Genomic DNA, 25,025 nt, shown 5'->3' on the forward strand with positions numbered 1-25,025 from the left:
AATGAAACCTCAACTCTAGGTGAATATACTTTCAATTATAGGATACACAACTTTTACACTGGTTCTTTCGAGTTTATTGCAATTACAATGAAGAGTTATGATACTCAGTGTTCGCTTGATAACTGTAAAAGTGTAAATTGGCTGTAGACATGCAACAGGGTCTAGGCGCAACAATAAATAAAAAATAAATAAGCTTTAAGCGAATAACTAAATCAACTATTTTTGCAGACACCACTATTGGCTGTTTGTTTATTACTCATACGCAGTGGCTTCACGAACACTGAAATGCTGCTTAAAGCGCGCTTAGCAACGCTCCTAAACTCAAGGCGCCCTACGAATTTTATTGAACCAGCGGGAGCGCACAAACAAAAGGCACCTTTTTAGTACAACAGTTGATGGTTTCGTTGCAGGTTTAGTTTTTATATTTCATTGAATATTTCTTAGTAAAATATTGTTAAGAAAAATTAACTATAACATTTTTATATATTTCAAAACTTTGTGTTTGTAACGAAACAAACAAAGTGCAATTAAAGCAGAAGAAATGAGCTTAACTAAAATCTACCTACGTTATTACCCACCAGGTAAGCTCGACACCGAAGCAGCTACATTTCATTTAAGAAAATCTTCGATTTGTAGGTTTGGCGCTCAACTGTCGCAACGCCGATGGCAAGGAAACGCTGCATCACATAGATCTGCTCAACCTAAAAGCGAAGTATGTGGCTTAAAAAAATATAAAATTTACATGTAAATTATAACTGAAATTTTGTGCGCAGCACACGCGTGGAGAGTGTGATCAAAACCATTACAAACGATTTACAAAACTCTCAGGCAGTAGGTCAGAGTTTTTGCAGCACCGTAGCACCGGATTGTGCGGCTGGCGTCAGTGATAAACAACAAAAACAAATATTGAACTCACCGCCAGCTGACAAGAAAAACACAACAACTGATACGCACTTTCTACAACAAATTATCGACAACTATACGGATCCGCTGCGACAGGCCATTGCGAAACTGCAACGCAAATTGTTGGAGCCCACACAGAAGAAATTCTATTCGCAACGTCGTGTGACACACCTGTTGCCACTGACCAACATCTGCTTCGATAGAAGCGGTACACGCTGCTTGACCGGCAGTTACGACCGCATTTGTCGCATCATCAACACGCACGACGCCGTGGAGGAGCAGCTACTGAAGGGGCACGATAATGTTGTCTTCTCCGTTGCCTTTAATCAGCCAAAATGGTATATCTTACATAACACTTGTCTTCCTAAGTTAATTAACTGAAAGCTACTTGCATTTCGACAGCGACAAGGTGGTCACCGGTTCGTTCGATGGCACGGCGCGTGTGTGGCAAGCTTCGAATGGCCAATCGCTGTGCACGCTGTACGGTCACACAGCCGAACTGGTGATGGCCGAATTCGATCCCATACAATCGCGTGTTATTGCCACCGCTTCCATGGATGGTAGCGCGCGCTTATTTGACATCGAGACGGCCTTTGAGCTACAGCAATTGCGTCAACACGGCGCCGAGGTGATTGTAAGTCGCTTCAGTCGCTGTGGCAATATGTTGCTTACCGCATCCTTTGACAGCACCGCTGCCATTTGGGACATACGTAGCGGCTGGTAATTTATAAATTTCATGGTATTTTAACAAAGATCCCATTTATTTCTGTTCAAATATTTACCAAGCAGCCTCAGCACTCAACTGCGCGGACACACTGCCGAACTAAGTAACTGTGTGTGGAATTTCTCCTGTGATCGCATAGCCACGGCTTCGTTGGACAGCACCGCCCAGCTATGGGATGTACGTCGACTGAATGTGCCGTTACACAAGATAACGGGGCATCGCGAGGAGGTGCTGGACGTTTGTTTTGACTCAACCGGTGGTCGGTTGGCCACATGTAGCAGCGACTGTACGGCACGGGTGTGGGACGTACGTGGCGATTTAGTGCAGCTCTCCGTTATGGAGGGTCATAAAGATGAGGTGTCAAAGGTGCAGTGTTGGTTGCTTTTGTTTTCTGATTTCTTACACTAAAACGGTTTGCTTGCAGGTTTGCTTTAGTCCACCAGGTTCTCTACTCATGACGGCTTCTGCCGATAACACGGCGCGCCTATGGTTTACAGAGTCCGGTCAGTGTTCACAGGTTTTAAGCGGCCACGATTCGGAAGTATTCTCGTGCGCATTTAGCTATGCAGGTGACATTATAGTCACGGCTTCGAAAGACAACACTTGTCGCTTGTGGAGATGATACGACTGGTATACGGTGGCGTTTAATGACTTGGATTGAAGTGATGTGGTTTATAATTAACAGAAAATCAGTGGTATATAATGCCTTCGTTGTTTTGCTTTAAGTTTATTTGTTGTTTAAGAAATAATATTAAAATTTACTATTTAATTTCTGGCATTATGTATAGTAACATGAAATACAAACTAAAGAAAATTAGGTAAAGCTTTGTGTGACAAGTTCAGATCATTTGATAAGAGATAAGAAATGAGTAACATTGATACTTGGTTTCATTAAAAATTAATTCTTAATAGTTGCATCCATAAACGATTTTGATCGGACCTTCAAGTTCTTTGCTGCCAATTCCTCAAGATGTGTATATATATTCAGTTGAAGGACCTTCTGTAGCCAGAATAAATTTTGTTTCTTGATTCCCCCGCACTAAGTTGATGTTGATATATAATATACGTATAATTTTTATATGGAAGATTATCCGTTATCAAAAAGCAGAAATATATAAATATTACTAAATATTTTTTTCGACATTGGTTTGAAAAATCAGATGAAAAATGTTGAGAAAAAACTAAAAGATAGTGAATATATATCCCTTTCTCTCCTACAATTGACCCACTCTATTAGGATCCTACCAGTTTCTGAACGGTGGTATGCCAAAATTTAGGTTATGAAAATCAAGCAACTGGCTCGTTAGACATCTGCGAAGCAGATCAATGCTGCCAAATACTTCAAACATTGATTCTTGAAAATGGAAGCTCGATGTTGTTACCAACCTTTTATGTACGATATGAATAAAGACCCAGATAAGCACCCGCAAATCAAAATTCTGTCGTTATCACTAGCGCTAGTGTACCAGTAGTCTTACACAATTAGAATTTTATATACTAATTAGGTGGCATAATACTTTTAACGGGCCAGGTAGGTAGGCAGGAGTGCAGCCCTGTTATATTTCGGGCTCAATTAACAATAGCTGTTTGGTGCTTGATGGATTCCAAGAGTTCTGTGTCGGATCTGCGATAGGGCTGGGCATTCACAGAGAAAGTGGAAAATTGTTTCCTTATTCCCTACTAGTTCGCAGCCTCGGCAGATGTTGTTGTAGGGCATACCCATTTTGGACGCATGTTCTCCAAATGGTCAATGCCCTGTTATGGTAGCAGTTAGTCTGTAGGTACTTTTCCTGGACCGGTTTAATAAGTCGTTAATTCTTTTCTTGTCATATATTGGCCACATCTGTTTAGTTATATTGCATTTTGTTATATTTTTCCATCTGTTATTTGCTAATTGTTGAATATATTGAGTTCTCTCCTGATCGATCCTAGCGGGCTTGGTATTAACTCTGCCTCGGATTCGTTTAGGTAAGCTCCTGCCTTTGCCAACTCGTCTGTTTTTTCATTAGTAAGAATGTTCCTGTGGCCGGGAACCCAGATCAAGTTCAGTGTAGACGGGCCATATTTCGCAATTCCTTTATCCACTTTTCGCTAGACTGTTTGGATAGTTACGTCTAACTAGCAGCCACCAGCGAGTTTTTTCTACTATAGCATCAATGTGATTGATTAAACTTACGCGGTTATAGCGGAGTTTACAACAGCGCGCCATTCGCTGTTTGACGCCATTTGGAGATTTCAGGTGTAGCCAAGTCGTACTCCACCTGATCCACCTGATCTTTCAAACGGAGTGGAAGTGTTCCTCTTCCTGTACTTTCCCTGGCGGGTACTGCACCGCAATCCTTAGCACGTTAGCAGAGTTTGTCATCAAAAGGATTCTCATCCGAAGCTATTTTGATTTTTTCATTAGGTGTGTTTTTTACTTGGCGGGTCCCAAAACTTGGGGACCCTTCCTCATGGTTTTTTCCATAGTTATGGTTTGGGGTTCTCATTGCATCGTATGGACCATGTATTGAAGTGTTTGCTCTATATATGTATATGAATTTTATGGGACTCTTTAGGCGTGGAAATAAATTTATTCAAGGTTCAGGGTAAAAAAAATAGCTTTTCTTAAGAAAAAAATGAGTTTTATCATAAAACTTGTGTACTCGAGTAAATTTTGTCCATATACGCATGGCTTTTAGCTTATATTTAAATGTATTCATCCTTAAATGTCTAGACCGAACTAATAAATCGCGAAAGCCTATAAGCATGTACATGCATGTCTTCGACACTGATTCCACTCATCATGCATTAAAAACTGCATACATTTGCACACAACGAAATTTTCCAAGCCAAGCAAATTTGTGGCATAAAATCATGAACCTTAACTATCCCAAATATGCTGAATCTAAGATAACTTTTATATAATATATTGCAATGATTAACCCCACACCCCAGTTGAAATCAAATACCAAAAAAGTAGTTTTTTTACATATAATCTTTGTATTTTAGTTATCATTCATTTATTAACATTCACTACAAACACGTGTGTGTATATTCTTATTACCACTTCTTTTGTTGTTTTTGTTTATTTACTTCTTTTTTTTTGCTTTACTCACTTACAACTTATTACCATATTTTTAGGTTTTTTTATTTTATTATTTTCATTAATTAAGCTTCTCAACTAATTTTATACTTTTTATACTCAGATTACAAATACGTACACAATATATATGTGTGTATGTATGTAAGTAGTTGTTGTTGACAGTATGTGGAAAATTGTAAAATCTTATTTGTGTGTTTTTGCTTTTGTTTTTTTATTCTTTTTTCTTCTTTCTTTAACTTAGTTTGTTGGATTTTTTGTAGGATTTGTGTTTAATCGCCAAAAATTCAGTTACTTGTAAACCGTTATTTTCTCGTTTAGGTCGTATATAGTATAAAAGTAAAACGAATTAAAAAGTAAGAGTAAAGTAAATATGTAAATGTGCTTTTAAAACAGTTTTGAAATTTTGCATTCGCTCCAAATTGGTGGGCAGCTCGCGGCAAGCAATAGAAAAAACGATCGGCCAATACAATTATATGAAGATAGTTGGCTCCCTCGTTTTGCTGTTGATAATGATTACAGGCGCACAAGCACGGCCAAGCTCTCTTACCAGTCTGCAGCGCTCCGCATGGTGCGGCGGTCGCGGTGGTGTTGTGTGATTGTGCGTTATACTTTACACCGGTGTAATAACAAAACTGAAACATCTTTTTGACAATGCTTCTGTCAAGTGGATGCACATGCAGCCATTTTGAGGTGACATTTTGTTATTTTTGCTACTGCAAGAAACTATAAGCACTACTCCAAAGCTGATTTACTTATTTCATGTTAACATACAAACAAACATATAACAGTTACTTATTTACGGTATAGGCTTTTGTACACAAAACGTCACTAAAACTTAGGTGTTCATCGAATGGCTTCTTATATGCATGTATGCAGGACATAACATTCGAGTAGATTCGTATGCGTGGGTGTGTGGACACATCGTTGGTGTTATAGACAGGTGTTTAGACGGAAGCCGCCATGTGTTGCGTTTTAAAGATGAATTTGGCTGCACATTCTAACGCACATAAGCAATCAGAGCAACGCTTCAGTAGAATTGGTTCACCATAAGTGTGTGTGTGTGTGTATTTAGTATGCGCACTATTGTTACCGTTCGTCTGTATGGTTGTGGTAATGTTCCAGCTTTCTCCTCAAAGTAACGAAAAACTTAGTGTTGTTGACTGCACTCGCTTTTGTGAACTGCCGCAAAATGTTTGGTACCTATATGAGAACCTACCGGGCTCACAGGTTTTAAGTCACTCTCACCGAGCTAGCCCAGGCTTTATAGCTTCACAACAAGTCTGCAAATATGTATATGTAACTTCTTAACCCTAAACTTGGTTGTTCTGTATCATTTGTTTACGAGTGTTTCTGGCTTTTTGCTACAGTAATTTTCCATTTTTTTCTTTCAGTGTATTATTTGTTTTATTCCTGTTTTTTGTATTTAATTATTTCTTCTATTTGGTTACTTCAGTTAAATTTGCACTTTATCAAAGTTATAACCGATTTGTTTTTGTTTTGTTTTTTAATTATTTTGTTTTGTTATTACTTTGTTTTTGAGGTGGTTCAATGAGAAGGACTCTGTAAGTACACATATTGAGAAGAGAAGATAATAGAAAGAACATACTTTTATTGGAATTCAAAAATATTGCAGCAATTGATTGATGAGCTTTGCAGTAATATATGTGGAATAATAAAGATGATGATGATGAAGATATTGTTGTGAAATAGAGTGTGCACAAAATTAGAATTAAAAACATACAAAATTTAAATAAATTAAATATATTATATATAAATTGAAAACAAAATATATAATTATTTTTAAACAAAAAAGATTTATAAAAAAAAATTATGAAAAAAATAATTTGAAAATGTTAAAAAATAAAAAAAAATATATATATACATACATATATAATAAAATACATTAAACACAAATAATAATATGTAATAATAATAAAAAATATAAAAAACTGCCAAGCATTTAATTAAGTATTTAAAAAAATATATTGTTTAGTAATAACATTTTTTCAAATATTAAAAACAAATTAAAAAATTTAAAAAAAAAAATTTAAAACAAAAAATTAAAAAAAAAAAAAAAAATTAAAAAAAAAAATTAATTAAAAAAAAAATTAATTAAATAAAAAATTAATAAATTTAAAAAAAATAAAATTTAAATTAATTTAAAAAAATTTAAAAAAAAAAAAAAAAAATAACAAAAAATAAATTAATTAATAAAAAAATAACAAAAAAAATAATTAATTAAAAAAAATTTTAAATTAATTAAAAAAAATAAATTAATAAAAAATAAATTAAAACAATAAATATACGATCAAAGGCAAGAGCAAGAATTATGAATAACATTTAATCATACATATATTTTGCCAATATCTTTGTGGTACATTGAAATAAAAATAGAGTTGCGTGTAAAACAAAACATTTATTGACTCATTCATATGGACATGCACACATTCAGGTTGCTTTTCGCATGCGTATTGTTGTAAGAAAGGATTTCACCGCCTCATACATAACAACGCATCATACATATGTAAATGAAAACTGCAACTTATTTTTTTATTTTGGTTGAAATTGAAAAATTGTGCAATATTTTGTAAAACAATTTTTTATGGCATAACTTAAACCAGTTGATAATATTCATTACACTAGAAGAAAAAAGGAAATATATTTTCATGTTAAAAGTGAGTGCAAAGCAGGTGAGCAGATAAAATATACTATATGTAGATATGTAGGGAAATATATGAAAATGTGTTATGCCTATTTAGAATACAATAGCGTTAGTGATGTGTGTGTAAAGATTAGTAAACTTAATATTAGCATTTAAGCGAAGCATTAAATATGTATATACGAATTTAATGAACTACGGGTGAATAAATAGCCAATAAAATAGTTAAAAGCAAAGTAAGAAGAAAAAACATTACAATGCAGAGTAAAAGTTAAAAGTGAATAACAACAATGCATGAAGCAAAGCAAATGTATTAGAAATTGAGTATGTTTCGTACTTCGCAGTCCTGATCTGGATACAACTCTTTGAACGTTCGCTCGATGACTGCATATCTGTGCGGACGAAAAAAACACAAAAATAATTTCAATATCACTAATGTGCAATACTAGCACTATACTTACTTTGACTGTAAGCCGCCACCAGGAGGAAGACCTTCAATATCCTTATTCTGTAGTGCTTGCAATAAATCAAAGTACTGCGTGACTTCATTACATTCTATCTCCTCTGTAAGCAAAATAAAGAAAAAGTGGTTAAAAAAATTGCAAAAAATTTTGTTTTGTGTTGAGTTCTTATAAAATGCAGTAATTTTAAAGCTAGGTATTAATAGTAATTGGATAAAAATTTACTTAAGAAAAATGCTATTTGGTGTTAAAATTACTATTAAGTGATGTGTCAAATACTAGCGATTTCGAAAAATGTTCAGAAAATTTATTTTTGGTAATGCATTTGCTGTATGCCTATTCCTAGAACAATTTAAAAATACGCAGTCTTACTTCGCGACTCAAAAAAATATTTACTTTTAAATGAAAATATGCTATAAAACATAATAAATCGTTAGCTAGTCTATAACTGATAATTTAAACAAATTTTAACAATAAATAATAAAGCATTTTTTGTACTTAAAAAATTCAAAAACAGTTACATGCAACAATTTTTGTAACTATATTAGAAAAATATGTATTTACAGTTAAATATTTATATTAGAAGCTATTGAGCTCTTTTTAATGCAATATTTGCAAGATGCACAATGAATGAAAAATATATTAAAAATTCAAATAAGTTTTTATGCCTATTTTCTAAAACTAAAAAATTATAATTTTTCTTCGAGTTATATTATGAATTCTTTTTTGCAAATTTTTAAATAGTTAATATAACAAAACAACAAGAAAATATCAAAAAAATAAAAACAAAATTTTTTTAAATGAAAAAAAGTTTTAAAAAATAAAAAAAAAATTAAATATATAAAAAAAATTAAAAAAAAATTAAAAAGGTAATAATAAAAAAAAAAAAAAAAAAAATAAAATAAAAAAAAAAAATAAAATAAAAACAAATAAAATAAAATAACAAAAAATAAAAAAATAAAATAAAAATAAAATTATAAAATGTTCTTGTTTTTGTAGGGGCAAAATTTTGCCAGGTTGACAATCCTTGGTTAGATAAAAAATCCTGGTCCGTTCCGGTTACGGCAAAAGATAAAGGTCAAAACAAAAACAAAAACTAAATTAAAAACAATAAAACATTAATGGAATCAAAAACAGAAAAACAAAACTAAAAGACTAACAAAAAAAATAGAAATAACATAAAAAAACTAAGATTAAACAAAAATAAAAAAAACAAAAAAACTTAAAAATATATTATAATAAAAAAAGAAAGTAACGAAGAAAGAAAAAAATTTAGAAACATAAACCAAAAGAATTTAATAAATATATATGTATGTATATAAATAGCAAATCGACAAACAAAAAAAAATATAAATACGAAAAATTTTTAAATTGTTCTGACTTCAATCTGCCAATTTTAGTAAATTAAAATATTAGTATATTATTATAATTTCATTTATAAAAACTGAAATTCATTTTTTTGAGTTCTACAATTTCATACGCAAAAACTGAAATTAAGTATCTTAAGTTTTATAATTTCGTTTGTAAAAAAACTGAGATTGAATTTTTAGAGTTTTATAATTTCAACTGTAAAAACTGAAATTAAATTTGTTTTAAGTCACAAAATTTCAACCGTAAAACTAAAATTTAATTTTTTGAGTTTTATAATTTCAACTGTAAAAAACTGAAATTGAACTTTTTCCACTAAGTAAATATTTGAAGCCACTAAATACTTAACAGCCTGGCATGCATTTTACAGTAATTATAATTATGGACATTATAGAAAAAATAATAATTTTTATAATACTTGCATTAGTTAACTATTGTCTTTTTTTTTTTTTTGACTAATGAATAAGGTTAATTGAGTGAGTATAACAGTAATAATCTTAGTTTAGCAAACAAAATAAAAACGAATTTTGATTTAACGTACCTTATGCTCACGCTCTTTCTAAACGCGTTGTTTCTACCAAAAAACACGCAAGTCTACGATAGGTTCAAACGTTGAAACGTTGAAACGTTCATTAATTCTTATTTAAACAATTTGCTTTCATCATCAGAACACTTAACGAGTGTTTCGACAAATTTCTTTACGAATGACAGTATGCGCGATTGCAAATCAAAAACAAGCAAAAGAAATTAAACAAAACAGAAAAGTATGTGTGAATTTGAAACACAAAAATAAATGATAGTTAAACTCGCGCAAAGCAAAAGTTATGAAATTTTTAACTCAAAAGCAATGTGGGTTAAATGTTGAAGATTGTGTTGCACCCCAAAAAAAGTGAGCACGCGTTTGTATATGTATGAGTGTAAGTAGACAAAAGTACAACTCGATCAGTTAAATTTCTTTTGAGTTTAAAATAGGAATTTATTTCTCAACTTGCAAATATGAGTCTGGACACGCATCAAAATTCATTTTTACATTTTTCACAATACCATTACTATTCGTAAGTAATTGGCATATGATATTTAAAGTTTTTACGTATTTTTCTAGTTTCGCTATTTGATTTATTATATAATACTAGGTTTACAATTAATATTAAATTCCGTTTATATACTCGTACATAACAATACACCTAAATAACTGCTAAGACTGTACAGATACTTAGAGGTTTTACGCTCCTCCACTATTTGCTATGACTTAGAAATATATGTAATACAGAGTTGTATACGAATTCACAGAATGCACCGAGAACATATGCATTTCGTTTTGATTGTTGCGTTTGCCTTATTCATGTGTACTACAATACGTAAATTAATTTTAAAAAATTACTAAGCAAATATTGCAATGTTTACGTGAGCATAAGGACGCTAATCTTAGCTAGAGGTTGACAAAGACAATGTTGTTGTTGTTAGTATATAAGTAAGCGAGGTTGTGTATGTGGAAGTATGACACGCATCAAATGCTTAAAAATTAGTTTAATTATTTCATGTTACTGTTATTCGCTATTTCTACAATATTTTTTGTTTTTTATTTATTTATTTTTTTTTTTTTTGTAAAGCAAAGGGATTGCAGAGGTACATATGGTATATAACGAAATTGTACTGAATTTGAATGCACTTTTCCATAAATTTTGCATTTACGGAAGTTTCTATTATCATATATTGTATTTACTGTAATGAGCTTTAAGTGTAATACTGTTATTTTGTAAATACAGCTAGTGCTTTTAAACTCTCAAACGCGTGTATATTACAAAACATAATTTCAATTCACTTCAAATTGAGTTAATTTAGTTGACCTTCGGTGGCTTAATAATCACGTTTTTTCTAACTTTTGTAAACATTCCTTAAATTTTAAAATTATTATTGGGTTCGATACATTTTCCGCAAATTTTTATATTAGTATTTACATTCGTTTTTTATATTATATTAAATCGACACTATTGACTTGGCCAATGCCCGCCCACCTGCCTTTGCTCTCAATTGTACTACTACAACTTGACACATTTGATTTATCTAATATTAATTACTGTTATTGTTGAATTCTTTGGTATTCTATATTTGCTTTAAAAGCGTCATGCAAATATGTGAGTATTTTTGGGTATTCTTCGGATATCGTTTTTAACAAATAAATTGAATTTATGTATGTATGTGTGAAATCCAGGGTTGCAAATAATGCATTAAAAAATAACATTTCAGTTAAACTTTCTTTAATTAAAAATCCCGAAAAACCTTATTAAAAACAATTTTTAGAAGTATTATCCTGAATAACGGATAAATAAAAGATTGCAAAAAAATTACAAAAATTAAAAAAAAATATATATAATTAAGGTAAAAAAAAATTACATTAACAAAACATTATATATATTTAATAAAAAAATATATATATATAATAAAAAATAAAAAAATTAAATAAAAAGAAAAATTAAAAATTAAAAAAGTAAATTAATTAATTTTTAATCAGGAAAATTTAATTTTTAATTGATGATGGTGTTTTGGAAAATTAGATTTTCAATATTTTATAACAAATCTTGATTTAAAGAGTTCGTAACCCTGTGAACTCGAGTTTTCCGTGAGGCAATGGATAATACAAATAAAGGTATTATGTAGAATGAATGGTAATAGAATAAACATTATAGCAGTAGGAGTAATCCTTGGCAGTCATTGTAGCAAACAGAGAACTCATTAAGTTTAGTAACTCACATTATACGAAGAAGACTAAAAAGTTTAGTATATGCATTATTTGACTAGAAGAAATTACATATTTGCCGCAATTGAACGGATAAGGAACAATTATTAATAAATAAAAAAGGACGATTATCCTACGCACTAAAGGTTTGTTATTACCAGTTTTGCTATATCTCGCACTTCAGGTAAATCGATTAATGACGTCATATGTATGTGTATTCACGCTAGCACATACAATATTCATGTCTATAACAATAAACTATATATCAATTCAATTATTGCCTATAGATGTTTTAACGCGTTTCGTACGCTCGCCACAATAGTTATGTACTAAGTACATGAACTGTTATTTCGACTAGTACACTTATTATTATGATTAAAAACAAAAAAGTCGACTTAGACAACCTCTTGTTAGTTTCTCGATTTGCTTCTCCAGCCGTTTGTCCGCTTCTATGGCTTCTTCAGTTGGTTGTGGTGCGCCCGGGAAAGCGATTATTATTATGCTCATGTTATCTCGGCTGCCCTGCAATGTCGAACGCAAAAATTATATTATAAATTCATGAAATATAAATATAAAAATTTATTATTATGTCAAGTTTTTCCGCACCTTGTGCAAGCATGTATCGACGACTTGGTTTGCTATATTTACTAAATCGTTCGTCACTCTCAGCCTCGAGTGGACAAAACTGCATAAATCCTCATTGGTCATAACATCCCATATACCGTCACAAGCTAAAACTAAAAATTCATCTGTATCCTGGCGACTTTGGCAAAAAATCTCCGGTTCTGGCGACACTAATTGTTCGCATTGACCCTTTTCCTTAACGTTTTTGAAATCATAATCGCCCAGCGCTCGCGACACAGCCAATGTACCGTTAACACGTTTTATCATAACACTGCCGCCCGCATTGTGTATACGCTCCTTTTCCTCGGGCAAAATCGGTTTGTGATCTTGTGTTGCAAATACCGGTACCCCCTGACGGCATAGCACGGCGCGCGAATCACCGCAGTTCGCAATGTAAACTTGTGTGGGCGATATAAACGCACACACCGCAGTTGTGCCACCACATTTTTCTGCATCTTGAGTGAATTCGGGCAACACCCGCATCATTTCATCGATGCGTAGGAAGCCGGTACGTATGCCCTTCACGTGGTCACCATTCCTAAATTCATCTGTGCAAATGATACAGTCAAGCAGATTTGAGGCGCAATGTTTTGACACTTTGCAACCAGCGTGCCCGTCAAAAACGGCAAAGAAACTCCAATCTTCGAGCTCGCTTCCAAGACCGGTGCGTGCATAGTAAGCGTCCTCCATTTCACAACGCCAGCCCTGCATGGAGCTGACGCCGAAAAGAAGTTTATTTCCTTCCCCATGGTCGTTATGTTTTGTTGTTTTCGGCTTATCCAGGAAACCGCCCATCGCTTTTGTGCATGCTGTGTTTAATTGTACGCGGGTAGCAAAGTTACTTAGGCGTTCGGTGGTTCGATCGCTCAGTTGATAGTGTGCTAATTTTAATTATGTTTATATACTGGCTTTTAATTTGAAATTATATTTGCTATTGGTGAGTTAATTGTTTATAGTCGCTTTAGAGTCACTGCTTACAGAATCGTTTGTTTCGCAACTGCCTGAAATGTGTACGAAAGGAAACAATCAACACAAGTGTGCAAGATATTCTCAAATCAATTAACCATGCATGTTTTGGTATTGCAGAAATGAGCAAAAAAATGCCAAATTCATTCACCCTAAGTATATAAGTGCACACGCTTTAGCATACGTTTATTGATATCTTTTTACACAGACTATCACTGCCGATACATAGAATATGTTTTAAATATGTAGTGAGTTACACCCTACTAAATTTATTTTTGCCAGAAATTTACTTGCTTTGTGCCATATAGCCATATAAACACTTGGGTATATTAACTGGTGCAGCTGAGATGAAACGTCACTTTGAAAAATCAATGATTACACAATTTGAAAATACTAGCGCACTTTGCATATAACTCAGGCGATTTCCCAATAATAAAAGCCCTATTTGTGCGGTAAATGGTCGTAAATACGTTCATGTGGCTTGATCATTGGAACTGCAAACAAACTGAATCTACACTTGTCCTCAGGAAAACTTGCAGACTTGCACACACTTGGATTTTACATATGTACTTATATATAAATACTTATGTATGTATAAATAATCACTGGCGCATATGTTCTGTAAATAGTTATCTTCAGAAAACTGCTTATTTTCTACTTTTCATTTGGTACCGCTATTCATGCACATTATATCACTTTACTAATTTAAATATACGTGTATATAAATAAGAATAGACACCAGTATATAATGCTTAGAATATTTATGAAACTACACGCACATTTAAAATTTTTTATTTTCACACTCTACCTTTTTGGTGTTTATATTGGTTATGTGGTTGTTCAAATAATTTTCTTTTACGGATTAGCAAAATAAAATAAAATTTTTGTGTATAAAAAAGAAAAACATAGCGAGCGCTTTAGTGTTCGAATGTGAATAGAAAAACCCGATTGTCGTGCTTCTCTTTGCACATTGTGATTTAGTTTAAAGGTGCCAAAGAGGCACCTTAATTTGTTAGTAAACGTTCACAAATGACTCGGTGAGAGATTGAAAGTAGAGAGTAAAGGAAAATGAACAAAACACGAATATAGTTGAAAATTTATAGACATTGTGCATATGTTTTTCTGATAATTCAAGGAACGTTTCTTTTTTACAACGTAAGTTAAACATACATATGTACACATTGATACACTTGGCTTTAAGAGCATACATACATACATATGTATATTGAATAAAAAATTGTAAAAATCGAAAAATAGGTAACAGAACTATTGCCTGTTACTAGTAACCGGCTATAAATTTTTAATTTTCTTCACATACATCCGATAACGTTTTTATCTGAAAGGTGTGCATTTTTAGTGATGATAAAATGTTGGCAATAAATTGAGGATTCCATCCACTCATCCAAATCAGTAATAATACTGTTAGAATAACGTTGTAATTGTCTCCTTAAAAATTTAACTTTTATTTGGAAATTACACAAATAACAACCACTTGATAGAGCTTTTTAGAATTTAAACTCAACACAATCAGTTTGTTGTCAACACACTTCAGATCGAAGGCAATGTTGGTTGTTTTCAGTTGATAGCTATCTTCGGGAATAGGAGGTGGGAAATAGCCATAATGATGCACCAACGGCCCCTTCTCAAAACACTCTTTTTAGACGCTCGTAAAAGTTCTCTCGATTGCTCCTCTTCTAAAATTAGAAAACAATATGACAACATCACCGACCAATAGTAAACGATTGTTACGGCGAATCCAACTGTGGCATTTTTTGCGCGAAGAATATGGTTTCAACCAAAATTGTTTAATTGTAATATATGTATGTATATATTTTTTCATATTTATATCATTTATGTATTCCAATCTAAACACTCAATAAACACACGTTATTTTCGTCTTATGTTAAGCACACTTAAAAATGTTATAGTCAACTTGAGTGCAGAAAGCGGAAAAAATCTTTGGTTATGGCTGCCGAGTGTTCGGCCATTTCCCTTAGCAATGCCATGCGCTTCTTTAGTTATATTAACATTTGTAAATTATTTGCCAACACATGCGATAAACCCAGCAAATTCTAATTTTTATAGGGAAAATGGGATTCATTCTACTATGTCTATGACGCCTCCAAAACGCTCACCTTGCCAGCTAACCGCACCAATATGAATTCGTTGACTATCAACGAGAACTTCTTTCTATTGTTAAATGTTTCTAATACATAACGCACTTACAATTACATTTAAACATTTAAAATCGTATTATTTTATTTCATTACTTATTTGCTGCTTTGAGTGACCTTTTGCCAAAATTTTTTATGAAACATAAACCATAAACTGCACGCAAAAACACGACCACGGCAAAGACAGCGAAGATTTGACGAACGAGTGAATAAGAAGAAAAAGCGAATGTGAAAAAACGGTGATGGCGGCATAGTTGCCACTATTGAAAACAAAATTTGGAAGTCAATTGGAAATTAGTGACTGGTATATAGGTTACTGGTGACTTAGTTAAAAATTCACAAATAGCCATGCATAATAGCCATTCACAATAAATTGAGCGAATCACTAGATTCTACAATGGGAGCTCGCTCTTGTATATTTCGGTATAGTGTTTTTGCAATCTGCAATCTTGCAAGAGCAAGCGAATATGAATATGAATTTGAGTATTGATTTAACATACTTTGCATCTCATCTTTATTAGTTCTGCCATATTTTAAAATTACGCAGTTTGATCAGATGTGAAAATTGTATTTTATATGTATTTCACAATAGGAATCGTCTTTTTTGTAAACAAAGTGTGTGAGCACCCTAAAAATTTGTTTTGTTTAAATAGCGGCTAATCTACATATATGCGTGAACACAATAGCGGAAAGTTTTATTTCATTGCATTGTTTTTATTATTTCCATTGGCCTTAAAACTACAACTTTATCAGGTGTCTTGTATTTAGTGTTTTAAATATTTATGCTTATTTCTACCAGCAAGGATATATTAATTACATTTGTCACTTTAACGAATAAGTACACAACAATTGATTTGAGTGGAAATAATGCCAACTATTAAAGTAACACCACTAGGTGCTGGTCAGGATGTTGGACGCAGTTGCCTACTATTATCAATGGGTGGCAAAAACATCATGCTTGACTGTGGTATGCACATGGGGTACAATGATGAACGTCGTTTCCCTGATTTTTCATATATCGTCCCAGAAGGCCCAATAACAAGTCACATTGATTGTGTGATAATATCACATTTTCATTTGGGTAAGTACTCGTAAAAAGAAATATGAGATGAACAAGAAACCTATGTAAAATTGGGTGTTTGCAGATCACTGCGGTGCCTTGCCGTATATGTCCGAGATGGTAGGCTATTCTGGTCCTATTTACATGACGCATCCGACCAAAGCTATTGCCCCCATTTTATTAGAAGATATGCGAAAGGTGGCTGTGGAGCGCAAAGGCGAGTCAAATTTCTTCACTACTCAAATGATAAAAGATTGCATGAAAAAGGTTACCGCTGTTACATTGCATCAAAGCGTAATGGTGGACAATGAGTTGGAGATCAAAGCCTACTATGCCGGTCACGTGTTGGGCGCTGCAATGTTTTGGTTGCGGGTCGGCTCACAATCGGTTGTGTATACGGGCGATTATAATATGACACCTGATCGTCATTTAGGCGCTGCATGGATAGACAAATGCAGGCCGGACTTGTTAATTTCCGAAAGTACATATGCAACAACTATACGTGATTCAAAACGTTGTCGCGAGCGTGATTTCCTTAAGAAAGTGCATGAATGTGTTGCCAAAGGAGGCAAAGTGCTAATACCTGTGTTTGCTTTGGGACGTGCCCAAGAGCTATGCATTTTATTGGAAACTTATTGGGAAAGAATGAATTTGAAATTCCCCATATATTTTGCAGTGGGTTTGACGGAAAAAGCGAATACCTATTATAAAATGTTCATCACATGGACCAACCAGAAAATACGTAAAACGTTTGTGCAACGAAATATGTTTGACTTTAAGCATATTAAGCCATTCGATAAAGCGTATATTGATAATCCTGGAGCTATGGTCGTATTTGCTACGCCAGGTATGTTGCATGCTGGTTTGTCATTGCAGATTTTTAAGAAATGGGCACCAAATGAAAATAATATGGTTATCATGCCTGGATATTGCGTTCAGGGCACAGTAGGTAATAAAATTCTTGGTGGTGCAAAGAAAGTCGAATTCGAAAATAGACAAGTGGTGGAGGTGAAAATGTCTGTGGAATATTTAAGTTTCTCGGCGCATGCTGACGCTAAAGGTGAGGCACATTTAATATTTATTTTAGCATATAATGCTCAAAAAGTAATAAATATCTACTTCCAGGTATTATGCAACTAATACAAAATTGTGAGCCAAAAAATGTCATGTTAGTGCACGGCGAAGCTGAAAAAATGCAATTTTTACGCACCAAAATAATGGAAGAGTTCAACATTGAAACTTATATGCCTGCAAACGGAGAGACTTCAGTTATTTCTACACCCGTAAAAATTTCTGTCGATGCATCCGTATCTTTGCTCAAAGCAGAAGCCCGCGTATACAATGCTCAACCGCCAGATCCAAAGCGAAGACGACTCTTACATGGTGTACTTGTTATGAAAGATAATCGTATTATGTTGCAGAATCTAACCGATACTTTGAAGGAATTCGGTATTAATCGTCATGTGATGCGTTTTACTTCCAAGGTGAAAATGGACGATCCTGGCCCCCGTTTGCGAACGGGTGAAAAACTTTTCGCGCTTCTACAAGAGAAATTAGTCGGCTGGACTGTTAGCATGCAGGAAAGTTGTACGATTTGCGTCGAAACAGTTGAAATCAAGGTTGAGGAAGATGAAAATGATCCGAAACATAAAACCATACTTATAACATGGACTAATCAGGATGAAGATATCGGCGCTTACATATTGAACTTGCTACAAAATATGTCTTGATTCAAAATAAATTCGTTTTTTTCTATAGTTATAATTTGTCTTTATATACATAAAAAGTAATTTTTGAGAAAATAAAAAATTTGTAATAAAACACTTATACAATGTAGGTATTTTTATTTTTGTACGAAAATTGTAGAAAAAACTAGTTATTTTGTAGCATATATTAAAGTTTTGTTTTAAAAAGGTGAAGTCGCACTGAAAAACTCATCTGTGAATTTTGTACGAAAAGTAAAACAGCTGACTAGTCAAGTGGACAGTATATACTCCTATCGTTGTCGGTTTAGGTGAGCTTCGATCGCCCCACTGGCGCTGCTGACGGCGAAGCAACTACGTGGGCCGTTATGCTCTTGCCATGGAAATATCTTGCATCGTTAAGAGCGGCATTAGAGGCGGTGGAACTAACATTTGCTGTATTTCCAGCTGTTGAAAATAGCAAAGTATTCACGGAGGGTAATTTTTGGTTTGTTGTAGACTGCGCTAGCAACGGCATTGTGGTCATCGGATGTATATAGAAATGATTGATAATCGCTTGCGTAGTTGTTGGCAAGGTATTCGTATTCGCCGGCACAATATGCGTTGTGGCTTGAGGCAACTGGTGTTGTAAATCGGCGGCAGTTTGGTGCGTCAATGAATTATTGAGACTAGTAACTACTTTTGGGCATTGGCCATTTAGCGTAAATGGATCTAGCCCAAAGCTATTCGCGCCATCAGATGTCGTTTGCATATTGTTAATATTATTTATGTGGACTGACTGCATCATAGGCAAAACAGACGGCGTTGTTGACAGTTCGATCGATGCTGGTGAAGAATACGGAGATGATTCTAATGATGAACATAATAACCGCTGATTCATGTCTTTTAATGTACCTGAAATATATTGCAAATTGTAGTAAAACTAACTAAAATAGCATCCAGAGAAAAAACCTACCATGATCCTCTTCTTTAATGCGCGTCGAAGACAAGTCCACAGGATCGAATTCACTTTTAATTTTAAAATGCAGCGCCGCTGTAGCTTCCGACGATGAGATCGCATTATCGGTATCTATGGAAACAGAGGGCTGTCCCACATACAAGCCGCATTCTTCCATTTCCAGCGCCTGCTCCATAATGAGCTCTTCAGCCGAAGTGATACTCAGGTCGGGGAAACCGCTGATTGCACATCGGGTGTCTGTTAGTAACGATATGCTCGCTTGTGAATTGAAGATCGCATCTGCTTCGGTATTTTCACGTTTTATTGAAGACAACAAAGCTGGTGTTGTCGGAATAGCTTTTTGCACTTGTTTGGGTGACGGTTGCTTTCGCTCACGCTTTGGTTTAGCCGTTTTGCTTGTGCCAATTTTATTTAATGTGTTGTTTAATGCGCCAACTGCTGTTGTTGGTTTCAAGTGTTGTGACATTGACATCGGTATCGAAGTCATTATATTACTCGCACGCGTCACTTCGGTTTTGATGTTTGCCGATAATGTGGATACCGCGATTGTTGGCAAGGGATGGTCATCTCTAATCGATACTAGTGGCGGCGGTTGCGGCGCGGGTGCAACCTGCACTGTTGGTGGTTGCTCCGATTTTTTCTTGCGTTTAGATGCTTGAGATTTTGGCGTTGTCGCGTTGGAATCGCTTGGCTTTAGATTTTGCACAGAGGAAACTTTATTGGTGTCGTTTGTAATAGACTTCGTAGTCAGTGAAGCTGACGCTGGCTCTGTGTTAGCTTCGGCGGCCTTTGCTTTAGCCGCTTTTGTAGATTTTTTGGAACAATAAGAGGGAATGTTTTCCAAATGTTCGCCGGTTTTATGGTCTACTTTGTGCCGACGACGTGTATGTTTCAGCCAGTTCGGAAAGTTGGTGAAGTCTCTTGGGCAATAGTTGCATTTGAATGGTCGTTCGCCAGTATGTATATTAGAGTGCTGTTTAAGCTTCGAATTACTTATGAAGGATTTATCGCAGACGTTACAAGCGAAAGGTCTTTGCTCGAGATGCACTAGGTTATGCACCTTAAGACAACGCTCTGTTTTGTACATTTTACCGCATTTTTCACAACGGTACGAGCGGGTTTGTGCATGATATTTTTGGTGTCTTTGCAAATGTGAACGTTCTTGGAACCTTAAACAAAGATTATTTCGTAATTTAAAATTGTTTTTCAAATAGTTTGAAGTTTTATATTTACCTCTTTTGACATTCCGGACATTCGTAAGGCTTTTCAGCAGTATGGATACGAGAGTGATGAGTCAAATTGATCTTTTGTACAAATTTTTGGCCACAAATATCACAGCCATATTTCTTGTTATCACTATGGATTTTTCGATGCATCCACATGCTGCCCAATTTAAGGCTAAGATGATAATGAAGAGAGATATTTGTAGATTACTTGGGTGTATTTTAAGCTTGTATTGAGATTCTTACCATTTTCCACATTCGGGACATTTTTTCCAAGCATCTTTTCGTGGATCTGTTGAGCGATGCGTTTTTACATGTTTCTTTAAAGCCGCTTCCTGTTCAAAATCGTTATCACACACCGGACATCGGTAGTGCACGCGATGTCCAACAGCCTCGTGTGTGGCGTATTCGCCTCGTCCCTGAAGTATGAGACCATCACAGTCCAGGCACTTAAATACCGGTTCGGCAGCACTTGTGCCGCTTTCTTGACTACCAGACTCTTTTTTACCTATACCAACAGTTTCTACCTTTGATGCTGGTACTAAATTATTACTATTACTACTACCACTTGGTGTATTGTCTTCTGACATTGTAAAAATATTGAAACTAGATGATGAGATCGATTGGTTGTTACTGACTACAACATGATTGGTGGGTGCACTTTTGATATCGTTTGTTTTATTTTCAATTGTTTGGATATTATCCACGGCCGCGTCGTCTATATGGGTTGCATTCAATTGATATGCTCGATCAATTGTGAGGATTTCATTTTTTAAATCGCGTTTAATTTTTTCTTTTGACGAGCACCTTTCAGCTTGTCGTTGGTAATCCGCTTGATGTGGTTTAATCAATAATCGTTTTAACGGTGATGGTGTCGGTGGCGGTGCTTCGGGTCGTAAAAATGTGCCACTGAAGCTATGTTGTGGTTTCTCCTCTTTTATTATTACACCGCCTACAATTTTGGCATCTATACCACTGCTACACAAATAATGTGTATCAAGATTTTTTGTTTTACACTCGTAACTAGCATTTGGCAAATCGTCAACAATGGAACTGTCATCGAGACCATCATCACTTAAACTGGCACAAACCAATTGGTGTTGCACATCATCACTAGCATTCGTCAATTCAAGATGTGCATTTTGCGCACTTTCATCTAAAACTCGCCAAAAATCCGTGCTTGATAGACTGTTAGTGGTGGCCAGCATAGCGGCCGAGTCGCCGCTTATGGTGACGCAGGCAGATAAATCGATGTCTAGCGATTCATCCTTAATATTTGAATCGAAATTATTTAGACGTAGAAGTGAACTTAATATTTCATCGTTAGCTCCCAATTTGGTAGGTGTGTTCGGTGCTATATTTATTGGCGCTGATCTTGGTTTTCGCGGCATTTTTTTGCTGCTTGGCGCTTCTTCTGTCATTCTCGTTTAGACTGTGCGCTCCACTGTTGTTGTTGGTCAAGAGGTTATGCGGTTTTTTACACCTCGCCGTGTACAAAGAGCTTTACAAACACAAAACACACACAATTCACTTAAGTAATACGTTCATAGCACAAGGCGTTGCCTATATAATCACAACAATTAAGCGCCGCTTATAAAAGAATTTCACAAAAATTAAGTTTAATTACGGAATGACGCCTTGTTTATTTTGCACACATATGGAAATGTTTGGAAAGTGTTTGCTGCAAACGCCATTTTGACGAGTGCTGCCAAGTGATATTGGTTGTGGCACAGCAATGCATTCGGCAATTTGATGTAATAGTAAACAGCTCGGCATAAAACTAAAATGTGGCGTATAAAAACGTGCATTTGAGGTAATTAACAACAAAAATTTGAGTTTACTATTAAAAAATTTAATATATTAATTTAATACATTAATAATATATATATAATACGGCAGAGAACGTAGAGAAATAAATATACGTTCTCTGCTTTCGGCAATATATACTATTTTAGCGCCTGAAAGTATGTTATGCTGTGTTATTTTTCGTGCAGGTCAAACATTTGGCTATTTTATATGCCGGTTTTGTGCATTTTAACTGCAATATTTTATTTAATGAAAAGTTAAATTATTGTTTGTGCTTTAAGCGTTGTCGTAGTAGTTTTTGTTGTAGTGGCAGAAATTTGTTTTAAAATTTTGTTGAAATAAATTTTAACTCTTATTATATTAAATGTACATCTACATATGTAGATATCTACTTTCAGTTATGTTTGCTTATAGCTTTATATAATCTCAAATTAGCCTTGATGGCACATATATATAAATAAAATTAAATATACATACATACATATGTGTAGTATAATTATAACTGTATGTGTATATTTGATATTTACGTACACTATTTAGCCATCGACATTAATGAAGTTGCTCAAATTGCAAATAAAATTTACAAGCCTTACATACAAGTATAACATGAATGGCACAATAACAGCATAATACATCAGCAACAATAAGGCAGTATCAGATTGAACAACAAACAACTTGTTTGGCCACAAACACAGTTCAATGCAATTCACCTCAACAACAATTGACCTATTGGATATGCACATGAGCAAGCATGCAGTCATTATGAATACATAAGTACGTACATACTTATATTTGCATACCCGCTAGGAAATCGTAAAAATAGCAATTATAGGTTAGGTTTAATGCCTAATACCAAATTGGCTAATGGTAATGTAAATATATCTTACAGCAATTTTTTTATTTATTTTTAGTGCCTTTATGTCTATATGTAGATATATAACTGTAAACCTGCCTTTTAAGTAATATTTTTCCTACTGGGTATTTGGAAAATAAGAACTGTGTGTGTTTGTCTGGTCACAAGTGCTGGCCTTACCATGGCAATACTTTGATACATTTATGTAAAATAATATATGTGTGTGTGCGTGTTCATTGTTGTTGCCGCCTTTGCGTGGGCTGCTCTGGCCTTGTTTGTTCATCTCGTTTAACTGAGATTTTCCCTTCATTGCACACCGCTTTGACCACTTGCTGTCTGTCCGTCCGTTCAAAAGTACATACAAAACACATGTCTGTCCGCTTTTGCAACGGGCGGTGAATCAACATCAAAGGTTGACGCCATTGCACACCGATTTGGTTGTAAAGAACATATAAGACACAGTAAAATAGAGCTCATGCGTCCCGGGCGGGGCGTCTTCCTGCATATTATATAATGAAAATATTTGAGCAAAGTGTGTTGAAACTTGCAACAAATACCAAAAGACTCTTCAACTAGACAATGTCTTTATACAACTGGTCAATGTCCTCCTATGGACCAAGTTTCGATATTCGTTGAACAATTTATGGAATTTTCCATCAAAGCGATTTCTCCGATAGTTTTCTGATTTCTACCCACAATCTATTGAAAGGAAATCCCAACGCGTTCAAGCATTCCCCACACAAGCTGCTGGGAGACCTAAAAGTTCAGCATGGAAAGGATAAAGGACAATAGTTGATGGTTGATAAATTCGGTTTGCCTAATTGGTTTGCTCATGTGACCTGCGGTTTTCTAGATCACCGGCTTCTATAATAGCTTGGTGGTCCTTATTAAATGAAGATAAAAGATAGCTCATAAACCTATTCGCAGAGCTATGGTTCAAACCTACAATACAAAGACATATCATTCATCTTAGATTCATCAAGATCTTCTCTTAGAAGTCTTCTCTCTCAAAGATCTTTCCATGCAAAAAACTCTTCCCAGCATTTTAGTCACATATATATTTGTAACATTTTTGGTCGTTGAGTCGATCTTCGATTTTTCCTGGATCTCTAGGCTTCTAGCACCTATAAGTTAGGCCGTTTTGTAGCCTATCTATTTGGCAGAATAAACAAATGCTTCGAAACTTTAAGGTCACATCTAAAATCTTCTTGATCATTTTGTGTCAAAACGATATTTAGATTAACCAAGGCCTGCAATTGGTTTTCGTAAAGGTCGTACAGCTGGTACGATGAGGACAGTCGTGTCACAGTGGAGAGAAAATGGACGGCCTACCTCGCAATGTTGCGACCACAACACGAGCGGGGTGGCATAGATACCGAGAGTTGATGAGGGAAGCGATACGCATTTGCAGACAAAAAAAGAGTTCAAAGTTCTTGAGTATGAAGTGGGAACACCTTTCAGCGCGCTTAACGGCAGTGAAATTTTAACATCTGGAGATAGCGAACCCAATTCCCCAATCGATGCGGATGGAATAGTTGTTTCATTGCCTGACTATGATGAGGTCGAATGGCAATTATCCGCCTGAAGAACAACAAAGCAGCAGGGACAGATGGATTATCGGCCGAGCTATTCAAATACGGCGACGAAGAACTGACAATCATCAGCTTCTTTGGTCGGATGAAGGTATGCCCAATGATTGGAACTTAAATGTTCTCTGCCCA

At 34.6% G+C, this 25,025-nt stretch overlaps 4 protein-coding genes across 10 annotated transcripts; 2 read left to right on the forward strand and 2 right to left on the reverse strand.

Moving 5' to 3' along the window:
• Window positions 1-489: 489 nt before the first annotated feature.
• Window positions 490-2,419, forward strand: LOC126751596 (dynein assembly factor with WDR repeat domains 1). Its single transcript, XM_050461984.1, has 6 exons — window positions 490-581; window positions 637-712; window positions 774-1,241; window positions 1,306-1,623; window positions 1,693-1,993; window positions 2,052-2,419. Exons 1-6 carry the CDS (start codon window positions 542-544, stop codon window positions 2,247-2,249), a joined length of 1,401 nt encoding a protein of 466 aa, XP_050317941.1. The 5' UTR covers window positions 490-541; the 3' UTR covers window positions 2,250-2,419.
• A 2,167-nt stretch (window positions 2,420-4,586) lies between these two features.
• LOC126751601 (protein phosphatase 1B) lies at window positions 4,587-15,904 on the reverse strand. 7 transcript variants are annotated; one of them, XM_050462004.1, is made up of 6 exons: window positions 15,663-15,892; window positions 12,544-13,562; window positions 12,342-12,459; window positions 7,833-7,935; window positions 7,709-7,763; window positions 4,587-6,272 (listed from the first exon to the last, which is right to left on the reverse strand). In XM_050462004.1, the coding sequence occupies exons 2-6, from the start codon at window positions 13,354-13,356 to the stop codon at window positions 6,258-6,260; spliced, it is 1,104 nt and encodes a 367-aa protein (XP_050317961.1). In that variant the 5' UTR covers window positions 13,357-13,562; window positions 15,663-15,892; the 3' UTR covers window positions 4,587-6,257. The 7 variants fall into 7 exon arrangements, with proteins under 7 accessions (XP_050317961.1, XP_050317957.1, XP_050317955.1 ...); XM_050462000.1 differs by lacking the exon at window positions 4,587-6,272 and adding an exon at window positions 7,109-7,351 and having other exon boundaries at window positions 15,798-15,904; XM_050461998.1 differs by lacking the exon at window positions 4,587-6,272 and adding an exon at window positions 7,109-7,351 and having other exon boundaries at window positions 15,663-15,893.
• Window positions 15,905-16,350: 446 nt separating this feature from the next.
• On the forward strand, window positions 16,351-18,597 carry LOC126751593 (integrator complex subunit 11). Its single transcript, XM_050461975.1, has 3 exons — window positions 16,351-16,782; window positions 16,847-17,821; window positions 17,887-18,597. Exons 1-3 carry the CDS (start codon window positions 16,569-16,571, stop codon window positions 18,489-18,491), a joined length of 1,794 nt encoding a protein of 597 aa, XP_050317932.1. The 5' UTR covers window positions 16,351-16,568; the 3' UTR covers window positions 18,492-18,597.
• LOC126751585 (serendipity locus protein H-1) lies at window positions 18,586-22,311 on the reverse strand. The gene is made up of 4 exons (XM_050461967.1): window positions 20,892-22,311; window positions 20,656-20,820; window positions 19,420-20,591; window positions 18,586-19,358 (listed from the first exon to the last, which is right to left on the reverse strand). The coding sequence occupies exons 1-4, from the start codon at window positions 22,064-22,066 to the stop codon at window positions 18,772-18,774; spliced, it is 3,099 nt and encodes a 1,032-aa protein (XP_050317924.1). The 5' UTR covers window positions 22,067-22,311; the 3' UTR covers window positions 18,586-18,771.
• Window positions 22,312-25,025: the final 2,714 nt, after the last annotated feature.

Source organism: Bactrocera neohumeralis, chromosome 2 (genome assembly GCF_024586455.1).
Source record: "Bactrocera neohumeralis isolate Rockhampton chromosome 2, APGP_CSIRO_Bneo_wtdbg2-racon-allhic-juicebox.fasta_v2, whole genome shotgun sequence".
Lineage (NCBI taxonomy): Eukaryota > Metazoa > Arthropoda > Insecta > Diptera > Tephritidae > Bactrocera > Bactrocera neohumeralis.

Coding starts and splice junctions, on each gene's coding strand:
- LOC126751585 (XM_050461967.1), bottom strand. CDS start 22,066: ATGACAGAAGAAGCGCCAAGCAGCAAAAAAATGCCGCGAAAACCAAGA. Junction 20,821..20,891: donor TGTCCCGAATGTGGAAAATG/GTAAGAATCTCA, acceptor TTATCATCTTAG/CCTTAAATTGGGCAGCATGT. Junction 20,592..20,655: donor TGTCCGGAATGTCAAAAGAG/GTAAATATAAAA, acceptor TCTTTGTTTAAG/GTTCCAAGAACGTTCACATT.
- LOC126751596 (XM_050461984.1), top strand. CDS start 542: ATGAGCTTAACTAAAATCTACCTACGTTATTACCCACCAG. Junction 1,242..1,305: donor GCCTTTAATCAGCCAAAATG/GTATATCTTACA, acceptor GCATTTCGACAG/CGACAAGGTGGTCACCGGTT. Junction 1,994..2,051: donor ATAAAGATGAGGTGTCAAAG/GTGCAGTGTTGG, acceptor GTTTGCTTGCAG/GTTTGCTTTAGTCCACCAGG.
- LOC126751593 (XM_050461975.1), top strand. CDS start 16,569: ATGCCAACTATTAAAGTAACACCACTAGGTGCTGGTCAGGATGTTGGA. Junction 16,783..16,846: donor AATATCACATTTTCATTTGG/GTAAGTACTCGT, acceptor GGGTGTTTGCAG/ATCACTGCGGTGCCTTGCCG. Junction 17,822..17,886: donor GGCGCATGCTGACGCTAAAG/GTGAGGCACATT, acceptor ATCTACTTCCAG/GTATTATGCAACTAATACAA.
- LOC126751601 (XM_050462000.1), bottom strand. CDS start 13,356: ATGGGCGGTTTCCTGGATAAGCCGAAAACAACAAAACATAACGACCAT. Junction 12,460..12,543: donor TCGATACATGCTTGCACAAG/GTGCGGAAAAAC, acceptor TCGACATTGCAG/GGCAGCCGAGATAACATGAG. Junction 7,936..12,341: donor AATCGAGAAACTAACAAGAG/GTTGTCTAAGTC, acceptor TTTTGCTTACAG/AGGAGATAGAATGTAATGAA.